General features: G+C 38.9%; 4 protein-coding genes and 1 non-coding gene across 6 annotated transcripts; 3 read left to right on the top strand and 2 right to left on the bottom strand.

The window, feature by feature from the left end:
- Positions 1 to 3,093: 3,093 nt before the first annotated feature.
- Positions 3,094 to 6,101, top strand: scpp1 (secretory calcium-binding phosphoprotein 1). 2 transcript variants are annotated; one of them, XM_058640636.1, is made up of 9 exons: positions 3,094 to 3,292; positions 3,446 to 3,515; positions 3,815 to 3,862; positions 4,166 to 4,219; positions 4,327 to 4,353; positions 4,434 to 4,478; positions 4,582 to 4,623; positions 4,824 to 4,883; positions 4,973 to 6,101. In XM_058640636.1, the coding sequence occupies exons 2-9, from the start codon at positions 3,462 to 3,464 to the stop codon at positions 5,564 to 5,566; spliced, it is 924 nt and encodes a 307-aa protein (XP_058496619.1). In that variant the 5' UTR covers positions 3,094 to 3,292; positions 3,446 to 3,461; the 3' UTR covers positions 5,567 to 6,101. The 2 variants fall into 2 exon arrangements, with proteins under 2 accessions (XP_058496619.1, XP_058496618.1); XM_058640635.1 differs by having other exon boundaries at positions 3,102 to 3,292; positions 4,970 to 6,101.
- Positions 6,102 to 6,551: 450 nt separating this feature from the next.
- On the top strand, positions 6,552 to 6,625 carry trnai-aau (transfer RNA isoleucine (anticodon AAU)). The gene has a single exon. It is a non-coding gene; the product is annotated as a tRNA-Ile (tRNA).
- Positions 6,626 to 7,285: 660 nt separating this feature from the next.
- On the bottom strand, positions 7,286 to 10,897 carry aptx (aprataxin). Its single transcript, XM_058640863.1, has 7 exons — positions 10,679 to 10,897; positions 9,607 to 9,653; positions 9,097 to 9,375; positions 8,888 to 8,947; positions 8,468 to 8,694; positions 7,803 to 7,906; positions 7,286 to 7,713 (listed from the first exon to the last, which is right to left on the bottom strand). Exons 1-7 carry the CDS (start codon positions 10,806 to 10,808, stop codon positions 7,559 to 7,561), a joined length of 1,002 nt encoding a protein of 333 aa, XP_058496846.1. The 5' UTR covers positions 10,809 to 10,897; the 3' UTR covers positions 7,286 to 7,558.
- Positions 10,898 to 11,642: 745 nt separating this feature from the next.
- dnaja1 (DnaJ heat shock protein family (Hsp40) member A1) lies at positions 11,643 to 17,416 on the top strand. Its single transcript, XM_058641593.1, has 9 exons — positions 11,643 to 11,740; positions 13,063 to 13,214; positions 13,540 to 13,732; positions 13,933 to 14,037; positions 14,264 to 14,491; positions 14,599 to 14,713; positions 14,848 to 14,963; positions 15,658 to 15,758; positions 15,939 to 17,416. The coding sequence occupies exons 2-9, from the start codon at positions 13,083 to 13,085 to the stop codon at positions 16,170 to 16,172; spliced, it is 1,224 nt and encodes a 407-aa protein (XP_058497576.1). The 5' UTR covers positions 11,643 to 11,740; positions 13,063 to 13,082; the 3' UTR covers positions 16,173 to 17,416.
- A 463-nt stretch (positions 17,417 to 17,879) lies between these two features.
- Positions 17,880 to 26,323, bottom strand: LOC131466473 (WD40 repeat-containing protein SMU1-like). The gene is made up of 12 exons (XM_058639721.1): positions 25,931 to 26,323; positions 24,511 to 24,721; positions 24,269 to 24,421; positions 24,071 to 24,187; positions 23,423 to 23,548; positions 22,817 to 22,936; positions 22,579 to 22,695; positions 22,015 to 22,142; positions 20,751 to 20,877; positions 20,492 to 20,653; positions 19,330 to 19,482; positions 17,880 to 19,155 (listed from the first exon to the last, which is right to left on the bottom strand). Exons 1-12 carry the CDS (start codon positions 25,954 to 25,956, stop codon positions 19,057 to 19,059), a joined length of 1,539 nt encoding a protein of 512 aa, XP_058495704.1. The 5' UTR covers positions 25,957 to 26,323; the 3' UTR covers positions 17,880 to 19,056.
- Between the last annotated feature and the right edge of the window lie 703 nt (positions 26,324 to 27,026).

Raw genomic sequence — 27,026 nt, 5'->3', positions numbered from 1 at the left:
TCCCCCCTTTGGGAGGGTCTTTAGGCGACAGAGGGAATGCCAGAGAAAGACATCCCGCCCTGCACATCTAATGATGCTCGGGGAAAAAAACTTGTTATAAAAAATGTGCATTTTTGAAAAAAGATATCCATATTCTGAAAGTTTCCTTTTTGTTTTTACTTTTTTGTACTTAATACAAGTGTATAAAAAAAACAGTTTGTGTACCACAGAATATATTCAAACTATTGTGTGAAATGACGTGCATTGTTTAGGCCACTAGATGTCCCTCTGTTACAAGTGTGTGTTTCTGAAGCTACTGTCAAAATCTGAGTGGCGAGAGACACCATGAGTACCAACATATTTAATATTTGTCAGCAGCAGCTATTAGGCAATACTTTTTATAAAAGCCAGTAAGATTCATAAAATATGAGAACCCTTCTGAAATGTGTGTTGTGTCATTTTATATTTCTTCTATTACTTATTTGTCAGGATTGTGCAGTTTCTCCCTGCTCCTGCCCTATTCTACTATTCTACTACACCGTTGTTTTCACCTGCATAACATTTCCAAACTCAGATCTTTTGTGTCGAATGCTGAATTAGAAATGATCCTACATGCTTTTATCTCATCTCGCCTCGACTATTGCAATAAAAGAGCACATATCTCCCCTATTTTAGCGTCCCTTCCCTGGTTACCAGTTCATTTTAGAATACATTTTAAAGTCAGCGTTCAAAGGTCAGGTTCCTTCATACATTGCTGATCTGCTGCACCTTTACTCCCCAGGACGCAGATCAGAGGCTATTAGTGGTTCCCCAAAACTACAGGAGACCGTTCTTTCCAGGTAGTTGGAATGCTTTTATCACTTACATTGTGCTATGTAACATGGCCACTCTTTTAAAAAGCAGCTGAAAACCTGGCTTTATAAACAAGCTTTTAGTTGAAAGATGGTTTTAAATGATTGTCTGTGTTTATGTTTTGTGTAGTGTATTATGTTTAGTGCTTTTGTTGTTTTTATTGTTGCATTATATTTTTATTGTGAAGCACTTTGATTTATGATTTACTATCTGTGAAAGGTGCTATATAAATGAAATACTCACTTAGTTACTAACTTACATTACTCACTTACTTTTATCTATCTATTCTCTGCTCCTTTTTTTGTCAGACCGTTCAGCTGTGAGAGTGGGCGTGGCTCCTCACCACCTGATTGACACACCTGCATGCAATCATCTCATCGTTGCCACCTGGTCTCCTCACTATAAAAAGCCCAGCTGTTCAGTTGTTTTCCGGTGCCTGTTTGACTGTTTGCGTTTGGCTCTGCTACAAATGTTGTGTTTTGTTTTTGTGGAAGATTTAAATGGTTACTTAGCCCTCTTGGTGCCCGGTCATTATCAGCACCAGTCATCCTCATCTGCCTGCCACTCTCAAAACATTTTCAAATACTTTTTGTGACAATTAATGAATTCTGGGGGGTTTTTTTGTTAGCGTATTGTGAGCTTTTGTGTGAAAATGCACACTCTGACTGGTTTGTCCATTTGGGCTGCTGTACAAGGCAGTGAAAGATAATGTCTGCCTAAAATACATGCTTATACTAAGGCTAAACAACCTTCTGATTACTGTATAGGCGACATCCTGTTTGTGAGTGCTTCTGCCAAATGTCTCCAGGCTTTGGATGCTGTCTATCACTGTGTCTTGCATTTGGTAACTGGCTGTAGTCGCCTCACACACCACTGTGAGCTATATCTGGGATGTAGCTGGCCTTTGTTGAGTGTGCACAACACGGCCTGACTTTAGTTCTCTCCAGAATCACAAGCCACTGCACCTTACGCTCCAGTGACATCTTTCATTTGACTGCTCCACGTGTTTGGACTGAACTGAGGAGATTGGCTTTGCCCCCTTCTGCTTGGAATACCCTCCATTTAGAACTCAAAATGACAAAACAAATTTAGTTTCAAGCTTTTCAGTCCACCTTTGATGACAGACAATTTCTGCCAATAACCTCTGAAATGTTACACACTTGGATGTTTAAGTGTCACAGTCCTGCTGTTGTTTGTCTCACATTGTTTGTTTTTCAACAACTGGCCCAGCTGTGGCTCAGATAGACATAAATCTGAAAAACACTGGCGCCTGAGGATCCCATTTAAGACCTGCTGCTCTATTACCAGCCGTCTAGGTGTAAATATCGAGGGAGTTCATTTCTTATAACAACTGAAGTAACCTTATAGGGTGAATGTGAGGACATTGCTGAGTGTTTGCCTAAACAAGCCCCAGTCCTCGTCTCCTCGTCTCCTCACTCCTCCCCTTACTAAAGTGGGATCTTACAACGAATGGTAGCTGTGGTTTTGGCGAACAGCTCCAGACTGCTGAACATCCAGTCTAATTACATGTTTCTTTTGCATGGTTGAAATCCAAAGTGAGGTTAAACAAGGAATTCTGTCATTTTATTTTTGACCTAGCCATATAAGGATTTCCAGGAAGCAACAATGAGCGCCGGGGAGGAAATATAGAAGGCTTTATTTAGGCTTTCTATCCTGTTTCCAAGAACAAGTCATATTCTGATGATCACATAACAGTGAGGATGTTGTAAAACAAAATTTGTTTTTTTTTTAAATTTGTTTTGTTTTTGATTAAATGTATCATTAGGGTATTAAACCTTGATCTAATGAAATATATGAATATCTCACGTTAGGTCATCAGTTTAACTTTATTTGTGACATGTTTTGAATCTATCCTTGAGGAAGGCACTACGTGTCACACGCGGCATCATTTATTACTAATCAATCATAACATTTGTGACCATTGGCTGACTAAATGGTAAAAATAAAAACATTTATTTCACCGGAAACAAGTATGTCCCTGTCTGGCCCTCCTTTCCACTCTGAGTGGGTGAGTTTGTTTTTTCAGCAGGCCACAAACCCTATGGTTTCATATGCTGAACTATATTTCACCGAGTATATGAGAGGGGGCGAACAAAATGTAGTGACAGAATGAAACAGCTCTGTATGTGTACGTGTGTGTGTGTGTGTGTGTGTTGTTTTGAGCTCGCTCTCCGGAACAAACACACCTTTGCGTGTCGACAAGTGAGAGAGAGAGAGAGAGAAAATAAGAGAGAGAGAGAGGGAGACATCCGACAGGAAGTGATGCAATCATCTTAACTGAGGATGCTTATATACAAAGGTTCTACAGCAAATCCACACATTGAGCTTTTACTGCCTCAAGTACCAGCATCCATTCGTGGCTCAGAATAGACACTGGGTTCTCCTGTTTGCTTCTGAAAGACGATTTACCTCCACCGTCTGATTCTAAAGGACAAAAAAGGTAATTAGTCATTTATTGACTGATCATTGCATTTATTTATTTTTTTTTACAATTTCCTGCTCATATTTCCAAATGCCCAAACTTTTTTATCCTTTTTCTAGTTTTGCATATGGTTTGGAAGTTTACCATGTTTTTTTCTTGTCACATTTGCAGTTCACGTGCAAGAACAATGGAGATTACCATCATAACATTTTGTCTCATTGGAGCAGTTTTTGCCAACCCAGTAAGTAAGAGAGTGGTCAGAATAACTTGGAAGCATTTTTCTAATCTCATAATCTCGTATTCTTGTCTTATTATTATTATTATTATTATAAAAGAAAACAAAAACGTTGTAAGTGGCTCTGTGTTGATATTCTTATACATTTTCTTTGCATTTAATTGAAACACTAATGCTCAAAAACAGAAACGAAGAGAACAACAAGTCTCCTTTGTGAAGAACACCTACAAATCTATTTTTGATCACCTTAAATATTTGTTTCCAGCATATTTACGTATGTATTTTTTCTCTCTCTCTCTCTGCAGATTTCATACAATTTCCTTTTGGAATCAAGCGATCTTGACGCAAACTCGGTGAGTGCTATTCCAGATTCAAACCTTATCTCACGGGACTCTTATTTTACACATTAATCAGTTGCTCTGACCGAGACTGACAGACAGAAAAACTAGCAACAGGCGCTCTTGCACAAAGGTTCACCAAACCCATTTCAGAGACTATTGTTGTCTGTCTGTCTGCACTCAATTATTGCAGTCGTTTATCCGGGCGATGGCTGACAAACATGGGTCTGAAATGAATGTGATGATTGTTGATACTTTAGTTAAAGGGTATAATTAAATCCACCATGTTGTCTGCTTACTTTGTTTTTATCTCCCCAGACTGAAAGTTTGTCTATTTCCCAATCATCTGAAAATAGCACCTCAGAGATTCAGGTACTGTACACATTTACTTCAGTAATGATTATTTTTCTTGTGCAAAGTTTGAGCATCACGTGTGATTGCTGAGCCTCTTCTAAACACTGTCGCTCTTTATGTTGCAGAGCTCTGAAGAAAACTCCTCAAATCAAGTGAGTCATTCAGGCGTTTCTATATTCTGCAAGGCTCCTCACGAAAAAATGTGTCTGACATTATTCTTTGTTTTTTCCAGAGTTCAGAATCGTCAGAATCGCTAGAATCTACATCCGAGGACAAGGTGGGTTCTACTGTTCTAATGTTCATGATTTCAAATGTATCATCTTTTAACAATTGTCTCATTACCATGTATTATGTGTCATTTCTAAAAAAAAAAAATACAGACTTCTGAGGAGAGTAAGAGCCAGTCAGATGAGGATGATGGGGTAAGATGATAAGATATTTTATACCTAGTTTATTGCCAATAGTCCAACATAGCAACCTCCATAGACAGGACCCGCTCCTGATGTAACTATAAAGGGCTCATTCTGCTGTTGTGAAGACAACAATTTATATATTCATTCATAATTACCTAAATCTTTCACATTGGACCTTTAACTCATATTCTATAATTGTATTTCCACAGATTAACTCTGTCGATGAAACCAGAGACGACAGCATGGGCAGTGAGGAGAACGTTCGGAAGGTGAGAAGAATATGTTGAACATCCACTTGCTCGAAAACGCACGCTTTCAGCTGAGATTAACACCATGTTCTGTTTACTGTCCGCAGCAGAGCTGGGTTCAAGCCTTCGCAGGTGTCACCAACGACCTGAGCGCAGAGGACAACAGCAGCACCGAGGTCAAGGGTCAAACAGAGCATCTGACGGACAAACAGTCCACTCACAAGAAAGCTTTCAAACAGAGGATCATCCTGCCTCTGGAGGAGAGCACCAGCGACAGCAGTGATACCACCAGCGAGAGCGCGGAAATCACGGTTGCTACCGCTGCCCCCAGTGACAGCAGCGAGAGCTCCAGCAGTGAAACGACTGGTGCTACCGCTGCCCCCAGTGACAGCAGCGAGAGCTCCAGCAGTGAAACGACTGGTGCTACCGCTGCGCCCAGTGACAGCAAAGACAGCACCAGCAGTGAGAGCAGTGAGAGCAGTGACACCAGCGACAGCAGTGACACCAGCAAGAGCACAGAGGACAGCGATGCCAGTGACAGTGCAGAGGTGGAACACATCACAACCAAGGACTGTGTGAATGGCACTCAGAGCTGTGAAAGTGAAGAGTACGTTTTCCAGGATATAGGAGATGATGGCCACCATGCTCTGGACAATCTGATGGTGCCAGATGACGACGAGAGGGAGCTGAGTCTAAGGAGATGATCACATGCTCTTTATTACACTTTAGTTTTCCCACTATGAACTATAACACTATTAGAACTCAGGACGATGACACTTTGCTCCTGCCTGTCACCTCTGAATATTGATTCTTGGTATTACTGTATGTGTGATGATGATGATGATGTATTATTTAGCCTAGTATTCACTTTGTTTTGATAATAATAAACATTTAATATGACCATGGGTGTTGGGGACTTGCATGTATTTAAATAATTAGACATGGTGAGTTACAGGAAGGGTCACTTTGCTCAAACACTAGCCTACTTGTACTTTACTTGAACATTTTCCAGTGTATATGCATCGACCTACTTCTTTACCTTTCTCATTTACATATATTTAATGAATACTTAGTTTGCATACTAGATTTTTATATACTTTTTAAATAAGGTTATACATTGTGATGGGCATCTGAAATGTGATTTGCCAATGGAAGTGTGGGCTGTGGTCCTCTGACGGGCTTTAGTTTATATTGCAAATGGGTTTAAAAGTATGAGCAATAAAATTTGTAAGAGCGGTCTCTGCGTGTGTGCGTGTGTGTACACGTCTTTAGTAGGAGGATTGAGACCTGTTTTTAGTGTTAGGGATAGAACTAAGAGGGTTAGGGTCAGAGTTAAGCACTTAGTTGTGGTGGTTAAGGTTAGGGTAAGAGTACCAGTATTCACTGTAAAGTAGGCCTATACTTCAGCTCTGCTGTGTCTGCATATGTAATAAAGACAATGATTTATAAAAAGTAAGTGTGAGTATAAGTGAATGCAATACTTAGACTTGACACATTTTCTCAGCAAATGTACTTAGAAAAGTTAGCTTGTGTGTATTATAATTAGTCAATTAATATCTTACTGTAAAGCTATTTACTGTATTTTTTTTACCGAAGCCTGTTGAATGTACGTTCTTAAACCAAAAATAACAATTACAACAACAAACATCACGTGCTATCATAATGTCTATTTTTTCCACAGATCTGTATGGCCGGTTAGCTCAGTTGGTTAGAGCGTGGTGCTAATAACGCCAAGGTCGCGGGTTCGATCCCCGTACGGGCCAACGTGTTTTTGCTGTTTCGTTCGTAACAAAACCATTTCTTCGTTACTATTGATATTAAGCAACTATATTCCCCGTACAGTTATCAAACTTGTCATTTCGCCTTTGTTTCATATTTAACGCACATGTAATGAAATGATCTCCTTCAGAATAAAAGGCGATTACTTTTGCCCTGATAATGACGGAGTGTGCATTATTTAAACCACGTTTGAGGAGGAACAAGATCCTAAATGTCAACGCACAAACCCCCGAGATTGTTCTGTAGCAGACTGTATACAAATGTACCAGCAGGCGGCGACAAAGTAACCTCTTCTTGCTGCTGTCTCAACCACTAAAAGCTCTTGAAGGATGTGCTCTCACTTTATTCTCATTCAGGACGAAAAGACACCTGCTCAGTTTTCTTTTTGATGACCAGCAAATCTGACAGAAAGTGTGTGATCACATCTCAAGTTGCCATGATGTAAATCGTTTTTTTGTGTGTTAATAGCTCTGATATTCTTTTTAGAACATACAAATGTGGTTTTCAAATGTGTCTAATGTTATGCAATCAAATGTCGCAACCACGTTTTGTTTTATTTCTGAGGCACTCTGCACTTAAAGACAATGATCTGTCAGCAACACAAGATCCATCCATTTCGATGATCAAAGAAAACAAAATATGTATTTAGTTCTTACAAAACATTTATTACAACGTATTTGAACATTTTTGAAAAATAAGAATCACGTAATCCTACATCAATATGTAAAGTGATTCTCCTTAAACCATAAATAAATGACTTTAACAGGTGAACATCAATGCTATGTCCCTGTCACACGATTACATAATACTGAATGAACTATAAAACATAGAGGGGAAAGAAATAAGGTCTATTGTGTCAAAACTTGTATGCTGAACCATGAACAGTTGAGGTATTGCATCTTGTTGATGTCACCTTCTTATCTGGGAAAGTGAGACTTGAGATGTTCCTTCAGAGCCGGTATAGTGGGGAGCTCTTTGTGACACATGTGACAGCAGAGTGGAAGTTTCAACAACTCAGTGGCGCCTTCTTTTACTGTGACCCTTCCATTTGTTTCAAGCATCTGAATGACATCTACAGATAAAGAGAAGTGCATCATATTTGTAGTGATGGACAAAGCGAGGAGAGTCAAAACACCAGACACAGACAAAATTCACTCTCACCATTAGCCTCAATGAAATAGTCAGTTGTAAAAGAGTTCCAGTGCTTTTTGTTCTTTAAACAAGGAGAGTCGAAGTCTTGGCTGATCACGTGGAGATGGACATGACTGTAAAGGGAGATAAACATGAAGTGTGAGTTGACATCAAGTAGTCTGTATTTAAAGAATCAATCAATTTGTGAGTTTCTTCTGACTGCTCTGTCAAACGTCAGTGTTCTGAAGCACAACTTGCCGGTTGCACTTGTGTATTTATTGTGTAATTAATAAGTAACTTAATAAGTAACTAAGGAAAAGAACAAATAAGTACAAGGAAAGTACAATATTTTTTTGTATTTTGTGTTACACATGAAAATTAAATTAGACATGTACATAACATAGGATAAAGCATTAGTGTAGTTATTTAATGTTAGAGCAACATTAGCATTTTAACATTTAGGTTAAATGACATTCATTTGGCAGAAGAAGATAAAATAATTATACTTAATTTAAAAAGTGTAAAACCACTTGCATAACCTGTTATTTTTACAAAAGCCCACCATGGCCAAACTAACCAACAAGTTTTTATGCTAAATGAAGGCTACACTGGTTCTCCAACACACTAGGAATGGAAGGGGGAGGTGGGGGATATTCACCTGCAACATAAAACTGTTGCCATTGGTTATTACTAACCTCATACTTGGGATGGCATGGTACCCAGTGCGGAAGCTGAGGGAGCTAGAATCGGGGCACTGCTGAACCATCTGATCGGCCACTTGCTGCATATGTTTGACCAAGTCACAGTGCTCCTCACACAGTGCCTTCAGACTGGGGATGGACTGCCATGGCAGGACGAGCCAGTGGTGGCGAGCTTTGGGGTATTTGTCTTTGATTACTACTACTTTATCATCCTTGTATAGCTAGAAAAAAATTAAACAGGGAATTGGTAAAATTCAGCAGTTAAAGGGGCTTTATGTAAGAAAATGTATTACATTAAGACATAAAATGACCATGACATGTCATCAGAGATTAAAGGAACATGTTTAACTGAAACACTAGCTTGCCCAGATGTGTAGGTCTCACAATGACTGTAAATCTCTCAGCAATACCAACCTGCATCTTTGGGTCTTGCATTGAAATTTTCAAACCTTGACTCCAAAGCCCGACTCTTTCCTACAACAGATTTCAGGAAATATGTTTATGCTGTATAGTATACATATAACAAGAATAAAATAATGAAAACAACATTCTAAATATGTCATTTTGCACACACACTAACCACAAAACACAAACATGCATACAGCTCGGGGGGGTTTTCTCACAGTGTTTTTCTGGGCTTCTCCATGGTTGACCAACGCAGGGACCTTTTCAGTCAGTTTGGCTGCTTTCATTTTCTGTGCCTCTCTAGGGCTCTCTCTGTCATCTGAGGCTGACTCTCTGGGTCTTTTGGCACCACTATTTTTGCCAGTGGGATCCTCCTTGAACTGAATTGTGTATGGATAGAGCTGATTGACAATATGAAGCCGCTGTCCAGGCTTTATCCTGACCTCATTGCCAGTACCCACCACTACAGAGTCTACGGAGGTGGGATTTGTACCAAGCTTTAAAACAAGGATGAGAGACAAGACACATGTTAAACTATCAGTGGAAGACATGTAGGTAATCACTGACATAAACACATGAAAAACAATTAAGCAGAATTGTTAAACAGAAATGTGTGCAAAATGCAAAGCATGTGTAAAATAGCAGCAGAACTCAAGCTATAGGTTCAGCACCAAAGTAGATTTATAATATATTCCTGATTTCAGATCAGATTTTATGCATCATCTTACCTGTTTAACTTTGACATAACCTTTGTTGCACTCTGCTTTCAATTCAACTGGTTGGGGAGACATGACAAAGTGGTTTTGTTTTATTATTTGTGATTCTTTAAACTTAAAACATTTCACTTTTTGAGGAAAATAAATAAAAAGATATTAAAAAAGAAAGCAAACAGCGATATGTAGAGAAATTGCTCAGTCACTCACTCTATGAATTGTAAACATGTACCAGTGGAATATCCTGGAGCCCAAAGAGACAAACATCTTGTTTTGTCCAAGTAACAATCCACAAACCTCCAAAATCTGTGTTAGTGTTATTCATACAACTGGTATTTAATTAATCTAAACTCTCACATTGAAGGTGGATTCATTAAAGGTACACTGTGTAGAATTTAGCAACATCTCCAAGGGGGTGTTAAGGAGTACAAGTGCAGTTCCTCATAGATCTATCTTCAGGTTTATGAGGGACTGGTTGCACAAACTACCTGGCAACCTCAAGTGTCTGGGGATCAGGGTGAGTGGACAACACCCTTCAATATGTTATTATTAGGTGTATATGAGTTAGTAATATTAATAACTTTAATATAAGGTTGCAGTTCACTCAGAAAAATATAGTTGTGTTCCATATCTGCAAAACTGAAAGAATTCCACGTGAATCCTAAACACATGTACCCTGAAATTACCCATTTGTATTATTAAAATAAATATTAAAATTAAAATATTATTTTATTATATAAAAACAATATTAAAATAGCTGGTTATTTTTTTCTGTAATTTGACAAAGAGATGAACTGAGTTGTCACTGCTGTTCTGAATAACTATATACGTCATAGATGTAGTGGATCAAAAGTACAGTCATGTTCTCTAGACTGCAATGAGTAACATGAAAAGGGAGAACTCCAACTTAGTTCTAAAGCGCAATACTTGTAGTTAGTAAGTTATCTAACTATAAACATGTTCTGAAACGTTTCGTCTATAGCAGGTCTACACCTGGTCTCACGACCCGTGATATTAATTGTCTTTTGTTTCAAACTTTACGTGTAAAGCTAACTGCTAACACAGTGTGCATGTTTCAGTAGATTACCTTGCTGCCGGGAGCATTTTTTGTCTTTAATAGTCGTTTCTGGACATCGACCCAGGACAACTGTTTGTAAGTGAGGCAGCAGAATTGGTTTATGAATCCCCTCTTCGCTAACAAGCCAGCAAGTCGGCATTTTAACATTGCATTTAGATTTTCATCTTCCTTTCTTCTTTCACATTCAAACAAAAGTGTGCAGGGGGGATTGCGCTTGTTTTGGTGTCTCTGTCCTCTCGTCGCAGGAAATTGACGTCATGAATTTAGGTCGAAGATGAAAAGGCTGGAAGTTTCTCAATAAAAAAGTATATTTTTACTGAGAAAGTATACATATACAACGTACACACAAAAGAAGATAAATACTTTCTCAATTAAAAAATAAGTATTTATTAATCTAAACCAAATTTAAATTAAATATACAGTTATTGTGGCACTTGTGTCAAGACACCCAAGAAAAAGAAAAACATTAATGAAGACACGAAATGAATAAAAAGGAAGTGGATGATTCAAAATAATGTTAGGTGTTAAAAAATAAAATTAGCTCTTGTCACGATCGATATTGTTGAGTGGTTAATGACCAATGTGTTTATAGTTGTTGTTTACAGTTTCATTTACTGAAATAAAAATAAAAACTAGAGTTTGAACAAACACGATGACTGAAACTTAATTGTGTGCTTACAAAACTAACTAAAACTAAAATTAGAGCAAGAATGTTGTAGTTGTGTATTTATTTTTTCTCTACCGGCAATTTTGAAAGGTTGTATTTTTCTTTCATAATAAAAGGTGATCTCATGAGGGTTATTTATTATTATTTATGTTGTGTTCATGTGCCTCATGATGACAGGTTGTTATATTTAAAATGAGCCTCCATATAAATACTATTTGAGAAGCACTGCGTTATATAAATTGCAGTGATTAGTTGACACCAGAAGGTGGCAGTATTGCAACTCTTGAATGCAAATTGCCGTGAAACCCCAACGTAGAAGAAGAAACAAAACTGACGAAGCGTTGCAGTGTGAGCTGATGTCCGCTTACAACGTGTGAGCACCCTCGCTGCTGTCTCCATTTAAGGTTGGGATATAACAGTACATGAATGTATATGTATTATCTATACAAGTTTACTGATACACGCCTTTTTTGTTCTGGTTTAACGCCAGAAGAACAGATTAGTTAGTTAGCTAGCTTACTAGCGTTAGCAATGCTATCACCGCTGAGGCCCTGCCTGGTAGATGAGACACAGCGGTGTTGTTTTGAGCCTGAGCAAAGTAACAGGTAGTTGGTTTGTTGTGATTCATAGTCTACTCAGTAAAATGGACATGGTCACGTTTTTGTCCCGAAAACAAACATCGGAAGCTCTGTTTTCCTGTGTAGTTTCGGACAGCCAGTTTTTTACACTTTATATCAAACTCACCACAGTTGAATAAGTGTCATCTTTGTCTCTCCTTTTTTACTTCTGAAAATAGTTAAACCCCTACAGCCATCAGATACTTAAAATAAACCTTTATTCAAACGTTAATGATTAACTGTCATTGTTTGTTAAGCATAAAGTAACTCTGATCCAGTCAGATTTTACAACAACCCCCTTGTTAAAAGCATTAACGAAAAGTGTTGTTCTCAGTATTAGAAAGTAATCATCCACTCTGCTTAATATTTTTCAGAGTGACTGTATTGTTATTTTTATCAGTTTATCATCTGCCAACAGATTTCTAGTGAGGCTCATGGTAAAATGTGTCAATGGGAAATGTGAGCTGTACTTGAGCTGTAAGCCCCGGCTTGTGTTTTGGTTTCATTTTCTGAAAATCTAAACTGCACACATGATCATCTACTGTTCATTTTGTGCACTGCATTGTATAAAGCATATATCTTGTATTATTATTGTTATTATTAACCACTGAACCATTAACCGTTAACCATGTTATTATATATTTGCCCATAATTTGTTTCTCCTCTGATTTTTTTTCATCTATATATTTTTCTGTCACACTTGGTGCTGCTGTGTCAACTGGTGTCTCTCCTATATAACCATTTGGATAATAAGTAATACGTTATTAATGCCAGTTTGGTGCAGGAATTACAAAATTAAAACAACAAAGGTGCTTAAGCCATTCATTTTTCGGGGGGGTAAAATCTGTGTTAGTCCTATTATTGCATTTCAACAAACACCTGCTGCAACAAAGGTAAAGTACGCCAAATTTATTTAAGCTATGCTTGAGCATCACATTCACATGTTGTAGGAGTTAAACTCATTGGCTGACAACTTTCAGCCACGTTATTCCTATCCAAATTCCACTGATCACAGAATTTGACAGACGGAAAAGACAGAAAGCTGGTGGTGCCCTGGTCTTTTGCACACTACACACTTTTAATTATTATCTTCTTGCCCTTTCGTACAGGTTATCTGTTAAAAGCAACCATGGTCAAGGAAACAGGCTTCTATGATGCACTGGGTGTGAAACCTAATGCCACTCCCGATGAGCTAAAAAAAGCCTATCGCAAACTAGCCTTGAAATATCACCCTGACAAAAATCCCACAGAAGGAGAGAAGGTAACCTTCTTTTGTTGCAATCATATACTGAACATAAATCGCTGCATTCTGTTTTGTTTGCATAGAAATTGTTATCACAGTAGCATTGTTTCGTTGTAGAGTTTTTCCGTTTGTAAATTATGGCTCTATTAATGTCCACAAACATGTTGCATAATATGAAATTGTGTGGGTTAGTACATTTAATGTAGTTGTTAAGTAGATTTATTCAATTTTTACATTTGTAAGAGTAACATTTTAAGAGCTTTTTTCATATTCAGATTCACCTGTTTATTGCCAGAAATATTTTCGTCCAAGTTTTTATTTGTTTGTTTTTTATTGTGTATAGTTCAAAGAGATCTCACAGGCATATGAGGTGTTGTCAGATCCCAAGAAAAGAGAGGTGTATGATCGTGGAGGTGAAAAGGCTATAAAGGAAGGAGGAACTGGCGGTGGTTGTGGTGGTGGGGGATTTGCATCGCCCATGGACATCTTTGACTTGTTTTTTGGTGGAGGAAGTCGAATGCACAGAGAGCGAAAAGGTACAGGAATCGTTTACACTGAATTGAGTGAAGTTTGGAAAGTGTTTGTATCACTGTCTTGACCCTTTGACCTGTGAGGATGTTGTTTGACAAAGAGGAAACTAAGCTTTTCTACGTACCATTTTTCTCTTGCTCACATTCATTATGAAGCAAAGTTGTTTGCTTTTTGAATGACATCATTCTTTTTTTTTTAATCTCAGGGAAGAACACTGTTCATCAGATTACAGTGACACTGGAAGATCTTTATAATGGAGCGACAAGAAAAGTAAATGTCCAGAAGAATGCTATCTGTGAAAGATGCGAAGGTACGCTTTTGGTTCTGTGAGCTACTCACAGTACATCATCTCTTAAGTGTCACGTCACAGGATTGTTGTTTTTTTTTTTAATCCAAGCTATCTTTTCTGCATGTGCATGTTCAAGCTTTCAGTTCTTTGTACCCTGGTCGCTGCAGCTTATGGATGTAAGCCAAATCCAAATAAAATGATCACCTTTGACTTTCTTCTTTTTTTTTCCCTCTTTCTTGCTCTTTAGGCAGAGGGAGTCGAAAAGGTGCTGCTCAGATGTGCATGTCTTGTCATGGCTCAGGCGTGCAGGTCCGTGTGCACCAGCTTCTACCAGGTATGGTCCAACAAGTGTCCACAATGTGTCCCAGCTGTCAGGGCCAAGGACACAGAGTAAGCCACAAGGATCGCTGCAAAGCATGTGGAGGCCGGAAGATCCTGCGACAGAAAAAGGTCTTGGAAGTCCATATTGACAAAGGTAAGAAATGTTGTTGTTTTTTTTGTTTGTTTGTCTTTACTCAATCACACTAAAACACGTGTGCAGCGCATTGTACACATAAGCATGTGTCATTTTACTCCCAATAGGAATGAGAGATGGTCAGAAGATTGTTTTTCATGGAGAGGGTGACCAGGAGCCAGGAATTGAGTCTGGTGATATCATCATTGTCCTAGACCAACGAGAACATCCACTTTTCACCAGGTACACTTTCTCTCTTTGTGTTTGCAGTGTTGAGAAATGTTGTTTTCATTTACTGGAGCTGCAGTGTATTGTACTGTATGTATGTAGGATATTTTTGGACTGTTAAAATTCAAAAGTGTTGCTGTTGCCACCAGGAAAGGAGAGGACCTGATCATGTCCATCCAGTTACAGCTGGTAGAAGCTTTGTGTGGTTTCAAGAAACCAGTTCAGACACTGGACAACAGAACTCTTCTCATCACCTCACATTCAGGTAAAACAGCTACACTAAAATTATTGAGTTGTGGTCAGACCTAATACCTAAAATCAGTTTGATAAGGTTCATGATTATCTTTTTTCTGAAGCTTTCATCCTTTTGGAGATATGTGAAATATGATGTATGAATGGAAAAATGCATTCAGGTTGTGTGCTCTTCTATGTTGTGTCATGTATTTGTGGAGAGTTTTACAGTGCTTCACTGCATACCCCATAAAAATCAATATTATTAAAACCTGTTAACCAGGGGAAATCTCTTTTATAAGAGGGCCCTTGTAGAGACAGGCAGCAGCACGTACAACAAGGTTACAGACAGACAGACCAAATGATAAGTAACAATAACATTTATACATTACATTACATATCACAATATTGATGAACTATGAAAGTTGAATGCACTTTTTCCCCAATTCAGTGCAAGCTTTGGGACATTTAATAAAAAATAAGTCCTGTGGAGTAGGTCATAGTTTCCACCACTATTAGGTAGAATCGAAGACACTAATGCTGCTTTTCCACTACATGGTCTCACCTCGCTGAAATACATCAGAGGTTGTGATGTGGCCTGGCTTTCAGTCGTGCTGTTGCTAAATACACCGGACTCCTCTGTTAAATATTGAGATTTTTAGGTTTTTTTGGCCCATGTTTTTATTGTTTTTTTTTGTTTGTTTGTTTTGTTTTGATTTTAATCACAGGAGAATTGATAAAGCCTGGAGACACAAAATGCGTCTTGAATGAAGGGATGCCCCTGCACCGCAGACCTTTTGAGAAAGGACGCCTCATTATTAACTTCTCTGTAAGATGTTTTTTTCACTTTTAACTTTTTGTTTTCATGAGTTTAACGACTGTATTTATATCAGATACAAGCTTTTCATTCTATTAAAGGACATTACGTTAGACCAATCTCACATAAAATACACATGCATGTATGTATATTACAGTATTAAACAGATGAGCCGTGTGCTGTTTGCATTAGGTCGTGTTCCCTCAAGCCAACTTCCTCCCCGAACACAAGCTGAAGCAGCTAGAGAACTACTTTCCAGAGAAAATGGACGCGGAGCAGCTGGACCGCATGGATGATGACCTCTACATCTATGCTGACCTGGAGGACTGTGATTTTGAGAACAGAAAAAGACACCACCATCAGTACGTCTACATGGATGAAGACGACTATGCCAGCACAGGAGGCGTTCAGTGCCAGACATCTTAAAAAAGAAGCAACTGCCTTGTTACTCATTCCTGAAGCCCGAATTCTCATCTCAAAGGCAAAGCACCTTTTTTGAAACGTGCACTTTTGATTTTATTACATTTTTAAAAACCACAACTGACATTTTCTTTTAAGCTGAATATTAATAATAATGAATCTGATAATTATCACTCTCCTGATACATTTTACTACTTTGAGTGATTGGAGTATCTTAAAATTCCAAGATACATCTTGGATCCAGGTGAGTGGGATTCCTCCTCATCTCTGGGACCTTGTTTTTAATTATTATCTTTTCCAATCACACTGTGAAAAAGGAGGGCTGGTATTTCAGAGGCTTGAGAAGAGATGGGGACTGCCTGATTTTTATGCTGTTAACTCTAAAGCTTGTGGCCAATATTAACCTGATAACCTTTTTGTAGTGTTACTAAATTGTTGTAAACTATTGATGACTCAATTATTTGTGTGTGAAGACGCAATCGTCAGCGTTGAAGAGGGATGCACAATGATACTTGTCAAAGGACTATTTGCTTAACTTTATTAACAATGTGATAGGATGAGGGCAATGATTCAGGAAGGAACATATAAAGGCACAAGCCACTAAATAGTAGATTATTCAAGTGAATATTTAATTACAGTTTAATATTTTTTCTGTTGTGATGCCACATTTAGGTTTTGTCTTGGGGACTTTGTGAAAAGAGGAAGTAAGTTATCTTAAAACTTTTTTTTTTTTTTTTTAAGTTATCCAGATAAATTTGTTAATTTTCTGCCTTGATGGTAAATGTTTTCCGGTATTTTTTAAGTTCTGTGAAGTTGCACAAAAGTTAAAAAATAAAAATAAATAAAAAGTAATTAGCATAGTTACTTCACTGATCTTGTCTTAAAACTGAGATCTGGAAATTTGGGGTCTTTTTTTCAGTGTGACTTGATCCATAACTCTACAATTCTAGCCATGTTGGACTTAAAGTCAATCAGCACACCTGATTACTTATTTAAGTGACTGCCTATTTCAAAGCCTTGGAGCTTGGTAATAATGCAATTTGATTTAAAAAAAAAAAAAAAATTGGTTTTGATATTGTGAAACAACAGTGACTGAAGTCTCTTAATATTGTTCGATGCAAGCTGTCGGGGGCTTTCAATCCACAACTGTTGTCGAAGTCTTAATTTGACCGTTTGCATGTTAGGACCAATGATCCACTCGTTTGTGATCATGTTTTTCTAATTAAATGCAGTTTGGTGTTCTTTCATAATTGTGTGTCTTTGTTGTCAAGAGATTAATTTTATTTTATGAATCTACTGATCCTTTGTGTTATATTATCATACATATCTGCCAACCTCTAGTAGTGCAACAGGTTATTAAACAAATCATTTAAAACCTTACATAATGATAATAAATGAAAACCATTTATTGTTAATCTGTGAGTCCACTGTCTTTATATGAAGTGTTTAGTCTTTTGTTATAGACTTTGGATTTTTATGTTATTTTGGGATATGGGAAATAGAGATGCACAAACAAATTATGTGAAAAATACAGTTTTTGGTGTGTTTTTAGCCCTAGTCTATGCTGTCAAAGAAGAATTTGGCAAAAAAGTGAGTACATTTGCACAAAGAGTTCTCATTTACTGAGAGATTATGCAGAAAGTTTTTGTTTCTGGCTGTCTTTATCTCTAAGGGAACACATCTAACGCAATACCATAGAAATATGTTTAATAATGACAATTAAAATTTGTGTAATTTTATTGATAATCATATTTTTATATACAACATCAAGGATATAGAAAACAAAGTCCAATAAAAACTACACATTAATTTACAACAATGGCAGATAGTCGTGACAGTGACAGGTCGAGGCACTAGCTCGGTTACGTGCAGGTGTACATGTCCCACTGATTCACAGGAACACCAATTATAGTCAGTGCAACGAAATGTGACCACGTTAAATACATACATAACACACACACACACACACACAGGGTATAGAATGTGTCACAGCAGCTCTGATTATTCTTCATGCATATTTTGAAGGTGTACTCAGAAGTACCGTAGAGCCACGTTTGGACAGTGTAACTGAGGTAGCATGCAAACAAATCATCACACCTGAATCATAGTATAATCATTGAATCAACGTTACAAAAGTATTAATATAAACCAAAACGCTGACTAATAGTTTACCTGAAACTTTGTTTTTGCCCAAACATGAGGCGGTTTGTATTATAAATATTTTTCACCACAGTTCACCGTCATGCATTTTCATGTCTACTAAAGACAGAAGAGATGAAAATGGGGATTTAAGCTGCACTAGTGAAGCTGGACCATGAGGAAGACCCTAGTGGAGGATATAGACAGTGATGAACAAGTTTAAATTGCTTCTTTTTCTCCCCTCCCTCTCTGCTACACATTAATCACTGTGTTCTAAAATACATCAGTGAGCTACAGTGATGATGACATTGACGACATAATTGTTTTTAAACAGGAGCAGGGGGCCCAGTTTACTCTGTCAAATCTGCATTAACTCACAGGTGAAAATAGTTCCAGATAAATGAATTTAATCTTCCTCCTCCATTGCTATTAGTTAAAAACGAGTGTGTGGGTGTTTTTGGGAAATAAGCTGATACATAAACCAATGGGATTTAGTGACAATAAGAAAATGTGTAATTGACTTTACTTAAAAAAATAAAGATATAAAAGTTAGATTTAACAACTTTACTTTATCATTTGTCACATTGAATCTAGGACCACTTTCCTGCTGTTTAGCAAAAGAAAAGAATAATAATAATGTAATGAATTTAGCATTAAAAAAGTTGTCAGGTGAGCTAATATTTTATTCAAAGTGAAAAAAAGTGAATGAATAGCTTTATAACTTTGTGTTTCCTCGACGTTAGGTGGCAGATTAGGGTTTCCATAGCCTCAGAAGGCCGTCCTCACTGTACGTGGCAATCAGGTTCTCATGTGGATGGTGAGCGATGCCAATGACGTCTTTCTCGTGGACCTGTAGGAGCAGAGGGTCACAGGTCATTGGCTTTACTGTGGGACTGATCCACAGCAACAGTGACACACGCAGTAACCATGTCTGATGATAAAATAACTGGATAAAAAAACACTGGCAGCGTTTTGAGTTTGAAAACACACACATCAGTAATGAGTGAACAGTGGCACAGCTTACAGTCAGCATTTTCTCCAGCCTCCCCGACAGATAGTTGAAGCAGTACAGGACCAAGTTTTCTCCCACACAGTAAATCCACTCCCCGTGGGGCGACACGGTGCAGCACACAAAGTTTGCTGCCTCATTTTTATCTGAACTGAACGTCTTCACAGTCTGAGGAGAAAGAGATGGAGGCTTGTCGGATGTTTGTGTGTCAGATCGAGTACTTATAACTACAGTACACGATCATAAGATAGATACTGCACATTCAATAATGTATAATAGTTACATATTTTTGACAAATATTGTACATACGTGTGTGTGAGTGTGCTCAGCATAAAGAGAACACCGCAACAGATTTGTCAGAAAACCTTTCCCTTCCTTTCAGAATCAACATTTATAGGACATAATACTCCTACACAAATGCGGGCCAAACAAGAGTTTTTTCATTTGCTCACACAAAAAAAGTCCATGTTGCAAAAATGAATAAACCCCAATGAAAGTCTTTAGGGCGAAGCTTCAAAATCCTAATTAACAGGAATTCAACCACAGGTGAGTCTAATTACTCATTACACAGGTGTCCAGCAGACAGTTGATCGTAAAAGGGGCGTGGTCGCCACTGTGTCGCCAACTTGTTCATTAAAAATCATACAAAATACTAGTTTTTAGTGTGGGGTGGACAACACCATTCATTTTTGCATCAAGTCATGTGGGTAAAAGTGAGATTTTGTAATGTAAGTTATATTATTAAGCTACATTTCATGTTGTTTTTGAGATATTGATTGACATCTTACTTCTTCAAAGGGGGTGTACTGAATTCAGATATATTTATTATGATATCCAACTTGCAGTGAGAGAGTAATGTCAGACTGCTTCTTTTAAGATCTTAAGTGATTAAGTCAATTCCTGTAGGAGTACCCCTTAAACATTTGGCAAGCGATTAAACTATTTTGTTCAATCAATTATTGTAGTGACTTTCCCCACAAAAAAGAGCTTCACAATGGAAAATTGATGCAGCCATCTGTTTTTCACATATCATTATGCACTTAACACCTTTGGGTTTTGCACTGTTGGTCGAATAAAACAAACAATTTTACTCCATTACCTTTAGCGGATTATGCAAAAAATAAAAAGTAAATGTGAGTCGCAGCCCAGGAAAATGCTTGATATTAAAGAATCATACCTGGCCATGCATGTTCATAATGACCACTTTGCTGGAGTGGTTACAAATCACAAAGTGCTCTGGGTTTTGGGGTAGAGGAATCACATTGTAGACAGGCACCTCCGACGTCCCTGGCATTGATTTGAAAGTGTGGACACACTCACAAGTCTTTGTGTTCCAAATCTGGAAAATGGACAGAGAATAATCCCACAGCTGCTTATAGCACAGCACAGAACTGAATCACAGACATGTACTTTGTCTCCATATTGTTCATTTGTACCTTTACAGAGCCATCAGATGAGGCGCTGATGATGTGAAAGCCATCGTGAGTGAAGGAAGCATCATTTACAAAGGACGAGTGGCCATTTAACTCCTTTAGTGTCTTGCCTGACTTCAGCTCGTGGATTCTAAAAATGACAGTGTTGGATAATTGTTACTAACAGCACGGACTCATCTGCTTCCATTCAACTCGAGGGTTTTTTCCTTGAGTGCAGACACAAGAAAAAAGTGTTGCTGGGCTGCCAATGTTATTTTTAGCTCCCATGGAGTGAGATTAACTTAACCATAACAATTGCCTAATGCTCACTGCATCACTCCGTCTCTGGGAGGAGGAAGCGACCGAGGCTGCCAGCTGATGGATGTGGAAGTGAAGGAACATGTTGCAGCCTTGTGCCTGAGCACACGGAGTCTCTGCGACACCCACACAGCACAATGTGCTTCCACCACAGCGAAGCGAGGTTCAGCCCACAACCCGCAGGGTCAGAAATAGATAGTCACCTCCTTGGCAATGTGTGTGAAACAAGAGCGGGGGAAAGAGAAAGACAGACGTCCTCGCCCTTATTATGCTGACTATAATGTTCAGGTGCACTCTGCACACAAGCGGCAAGTCATATCATCTGTGGATGTGTATTATCAAAAAATAATAAGTATGAGCCTTTGCCACATGGTTAAAGATCCAGCTGGAATAAGTTGCCTCTGACAATGTCATCCCTCTGATAAAACAGCACATCGGCCCTATGTTCAGTACCTCTGTGTTATCCTTGACTCTGCAATGTCCTTGAAGCAACATTCTAAACAGTTTGATAAAAAACTGTTTCTTCCATCTATGTAATATTTCTAAATTGAAACCCCTTGTGTCTAAGGTTGAATTGGAGATGATAATTCATGCTTTTATAGCCACACGTCTGGACTGTTTTAACAGTCTTTTTGGCCTGTTTAAATAAGAAGAAGGCACTTGACCGTGTTCAGGTCGACCAGAACTCTGCTGCAAAGCTTTTAACTGGAACTCATAAAAGGGCGCATTTCCTGCCTGTTTAGCCTCCCCTCACTGCATGGTCAAAGTCCTCCTTACATCGCTGACTTTACTTGCTGTCCCAAAGACCCATTTCAGGACGAGAGGTGATCACTCCTAGCAGTAGCACCTAGACTGTGGAACGCTCTCCCTTTTTTCCCTCCGCTGCCTAGACACTGTTTTTACTGTTTTTACATTTATCTTCATATCAAAATGTTCATTTTACACATAATGCAGCGACGGTTTATCCCACCTGATGGTCTGATCCAAGGAGGCACTGAGGATGTGGTTGTTGTCTTTGGAAAAACTCAGACAGGTCACTCCTTTGCTGTGACCGTGTTCAAACCTGCGTAGGCACAACCCACTCTGGATCTTCCACACCTACACCCACAAAACCCCCAAACAACACACAGACACACACATTAAAGAGAGAAAATCCCAATATCTGGGTAAGTTATTGTTATTGTGATATATTTGGCATAATTTCCTTATAGAATAAAACATTACTCCACATCAAAGGACATCATTATTTTTATTAAGGATGGGATGATACCACCTACACCGATAATGGTCATATTAGACCATTTATGACCTATGAAGCTCATTTGTGCTAAGTCATTTGAACGACATAATTCTCCAACTGTGTAACAAATATTGTTCTCCCAAAAAGAAGAAATAAACAGATCAAACGTGAATCCAGTATTGGACCGATACCGATTTCCATCCCTAGACATTATAATAGTTTGCTTGTTAAAAACATACAGTACAAAAAGCAATGACCCCACACACAGTTAATATTAGATGTAGTTGGCCCAACCTTTATTTTGCCATTCTGAGCTCCTGTTGCCAGAAGATCAGTATCCTGGCTGAAGCACATACACAGCACAGCATCATCCATCATCATGAAGCTGTCTTGTGCCTGGTACTTTAAGTCCTGTTTCATACACACACACAAAAAAACACAAAGATCAATGAAATGAATAGCGATGAGTTTTACTAGAAATAAAACCCATTGTATTGGGATTATAAAGACTTGAGGATGCCTCACAACTTACCTTACTAAGTTTCCCAGTAGTGAAGTTCCAGACCTCAATGAAGCCGTCTACTGATCCAGTGATTAAGTACTTTCCATCGGGAGAGAAACGGGCACATTCCACATGTGACCGCCGTCCAAACTGCACATTAAAGCCACAAACAGAAATGAGTCATCAGCATCCAAAACGACCTCCTACAAAACACGCTCTTCTGCTTCCTCTGCAGTCTGCAATCCAGAAGCACAGAGACTAATAAAGCATACATTATAACCAAGTGACCTCGGGGAGACATAAAGTTCTCCAACAGCCTGCTGCTGTTTGGCCTGACTGCTCACACTTAGAACCTTGGGCAGAAAAAAGCAAGGACAAGTAACTCATGAAGCTCCACCGGGGTGAACGTGATGAAAGCACAGCCAGAGCCACAAGTCAGAGCCTTCAGGTGACTAAAGCAATTAGTTTTTGTGTTGTTTATGTGTGTGGCTTAAGGACAAGGACATTTTAAAAAAACAACAACAAGCAATACTGCTTTTTTTTTTTATCTCCTGTATTCCACTACAGGCAGCTACAGTACACCACTGTTACAGCAGAGCGTGTAGATGTTTGTGAGTCCGAAACCGCGTTGTTTACCTTGATGTGACGATACAGCTGGGTTGGAAATCTCTCTTTGTCCACGTGTCTCTCCTTGTTGTCGGCAGATGTGTCCATGGTCCTGTCCGGAGAGAGGTGACCTGGGTATTGCTGTAGTCTCAGAGACTGTAAGTCACAATGAGAAAACATCTCAAAGTTAGAATTCTATTAAATACTAAAACATGCCTTTAATAGATTCTTAGGTGTCATTAACTGTATATAAAAGAAAACTACCTCTGGAAAACTAACAGCTAGTATATCACTTTTTAATATTATTTGATTCCGTAATTTCTATTTGTAATGTTCTTTTTAACATTTTAAAATGTCTTACTGATTTATGAGAGTCTATTATCTTAAATGTATATCCTTCTGGGTGTAGTTTTTAGATATAAGCCCTCATAAGTTTCTACTGCACCCTCAATCATACTTTTCTTTACTCAATTGTCTTATTTTTTCTTGTGCTTGTGTGTGTGAAATTAAAGAAGTGGAGGTGGTCAACAGAGGCAATTTCCCTCAATAACTCCATAAAAAAAAGCTTGAAGAATGTTTTTTTTTTGTTTTTTTTTATACTTTTGCTAAAGACAGGGTTGGCTTACAAATGATAGACGTGAGAGACAAAGACATGAAGCCATGAACTACTGCACTTACACTGACTTGTTCCAGGAGCCCCATGAGTCGAGAGGGAGGCACCACACTCACCTCCCTTGCCAGCGCTTCAGCTATTTCCCTCCGTCGCTTCTCCTTGCTGCTGCCTTTGGGGTATGCCTACATTGTGTAATGAGATGCATCTCATTACACAAACTATTAATATGCTGTTGCTGTTTTTGACGCTTTCATTTCTCTCACCTCGCGAGGATCAAAGTAGGTGCAGGTTAGCAGGTTCTCTAAGTGGACGTACCTCTGTGGCTGAGTCTGCTTCAGCATGATCATCGGGTCAGTTTGTCTGAGGAGGGAGCGAGCTGCACCTACCTCTCTCATTTCAATAAGCTCCATTACAACCTGTCGGAAAGAGAAGTGTTGGTCAAAAGCTGCCAATTTAAAAGCAAAATGAGCCAAGAAAAGCATTAGCCGATCAGTGCAAAGCTCACCTGCTCATAAAGGTCAATAAGTATGTTGTCGGGCAGCTTAAGAGACTCAATAGCCAACAGGACACAGTCCCAGTGGCCGCTGTTTATATCTGCAATGAAACTCTCAATACTTTCCACTGTGTTGAGTGAGACGGTGGTTTCCTCCTGTAAGGTGGTCAGGGTTCGGTAGAGGTTGTTCTCCTTAAGATACTGCATTATCAAGCGAATCACACTATGGAGACAAGAAGCACAACTCTTACAACAACAGGGTGACTTAATGAAAGGTGAAGTGTACTTTTTCACTGCACGTACAGTATGTCTTCACGACAGTAGTAGGGCTTAACAATTTATCCAAATCGCAATATGGCCTACTGCAATTTTCAAATCATAGGAGGCGCAATATTTCTTAAAGCCATTTAAGAATTATTAAATCTATACACATTGTGTTCTACAGACAGGAGAAAAGCATCTTTGTTTGATAGATTTTTTTCTTTTAGAGGACATGGTCACTGTCAGAAGCAGCTGTCCCACTCTAATAATGCTGAGAGACCAGCTGAGCACTCTGATTTTCATGATGTTATTGCAGCTGTGGCTGCAGATTTTCTAAAACACCCATCAAAAGAAAGTAAAATAATGAAGATCGTGATTAATGTGGGCTATTGTCTCACTTTACAACCAAAGCTGGGCATTTTTTTTAAACTCTCTGTTGACTATCAGCATGTGACACTGAGTTGTATTGTTTTTCCACTTCTCATGCAATGTCATGGATCACTGACATTGCCTTGATGAAAACACAAACACTGATGCTGTATATATATGAGCAACTGTTTCTGCTGATTCTACTCGATTTTAGCTGCCAGCCACAAGAAGCTGATCTCAGGATGAGTTTTAATTTGACAACATAGTTTAGACACTCCCACGTTTCCCCGAGAGGAGGACAAAGTAACCAGCCAATAAAAAGACACAACCACATTTCTCCTCGTCTGGTGGTGTGTGTGTGCGTGTGTGTGTGTGTGTGTGGGGGGTATCGTTTCTGATCAACAGGAACATGTGGATGAAGAAGACATTAACAAACAGCGGGGACAAACACGCCTCTCTCATTTTCTCAGCATAATCGACAACATCTGGTTAAAATGGCTCAACGCAACCATTGATCACGCGCACTGTGCAAGCCCACTGACAACAATTCACCACGTAAACACGCGCCTTACCCAAACAAATGCACTTTTACACACAGAATCAGAGCAACAAAATAACATAATTGTCCAACATACTGCGCAACGCACACAAACGGTTTTCAGAACCACACACAAATATGTTTCCAGTCACACATGTGATCGTATGGTTATCACTTATTCTCCATCTTTAAACTCACGTAGAAAACTTGTTATTTGCAAGTTTAAAAAAAAACAACCCAAAACATGCGGGGGCGCGCACTTACTCCGCGGGCTCCATCTCCACAGCCATGCTGCTGATGTTGTCTCCTGCTGCTGCAGCACTGGACTGACGGTGTGGCTGTGACTCGCTAGAGCCACGTGAAAGCCGTGTGCTGAGGCCCACCCACTACACGTGCTCCTTTTGTGTCTCCAGCCTTTTTTTTTTTAATTATTATTTATTTATTTTCGCATGAGCTGCAGTTGCCAGACCAAGACTTATAGCCATACACCACCTCCTCCTCCCTGACACATACCGATAAACGGAAGAAACATTGTCTGGGCACGTTGCGTGCGGGATGCGGCAGCGTCAGCATCAGCACCAGCACCAGCATCAGCACCATGGACAGAGAACCTCGTGGCTTAGAGCGTGCTCGCCTTCTGGAGTCAGTGTACCGGAGCCAAGACGTCGCTCCAAACGTCCTCTGCTCTGACCGAAAACGACATCATTCTAATACTCATCAATATGCAGACACAGAGTTGGGTGCGTCTGTGCCTTGAGTCTTCAAATTTGATCCCTGTGTTCATTCACAAACACCAGCCATCACTATCGTTTCCTGTAATTACACATCATACTGTGGTGTTTACTCCTCAAGGACTTCACACTGAGGTTGAAATCTCTTTTATTTGGGCTGTGACAGTTACTTAGCTATGATGTTGGTGTAAGAAGCAGGTACATGAGAATAGTGTTTTTATTTTTATTTGACCTTTATTTAACCAGGGAAAAAAAAAAATTGAGATTAAAAATCTCTTTCTCAACTGTGTCCATGACCAAGATTGGGAGCAGCATAGTTACAAAATACAACAAGGTTACAAACAGGCAGCAGCCATACAAAAACCTAAAATGATCAAAACTATGCATGTTTCAGGATCACAATCTTCATCATAAAAACCCCATAAATCAGCAAGAACACGTAGAGACAGTTGTGTCTGCCTCCAAGTCGTCCGGTGAGACCAAGCCTTTAAGTCCTAAATCTTTCTGCAGTTCATTCGAGGCAAAGGGAGCAGCAAATACTCGCCCACATTTCAATAAAATTGATTCACATAAGGCCAAGTAACTCACGCTGCAGATAAAAACGCAACAATATCTTAAAATATTATTCA

The sequence above is a fragment of the Solea solea genome, chromosome 10, assembly GCF_958295425.1.
Source record: "Solea solea chromosome 10, fSolSol10.1, whole genome shotgun sequence".
Classification (NCBI taxonomy): Eukaryota; Metazoa; Chordata; class Actinopteri; order Pleuronectiformes; family Soleidae; genus Solea; species Solea solea.
This window is presented reverse-complemented; position numbering and strand designations above follow the sequence as displayed.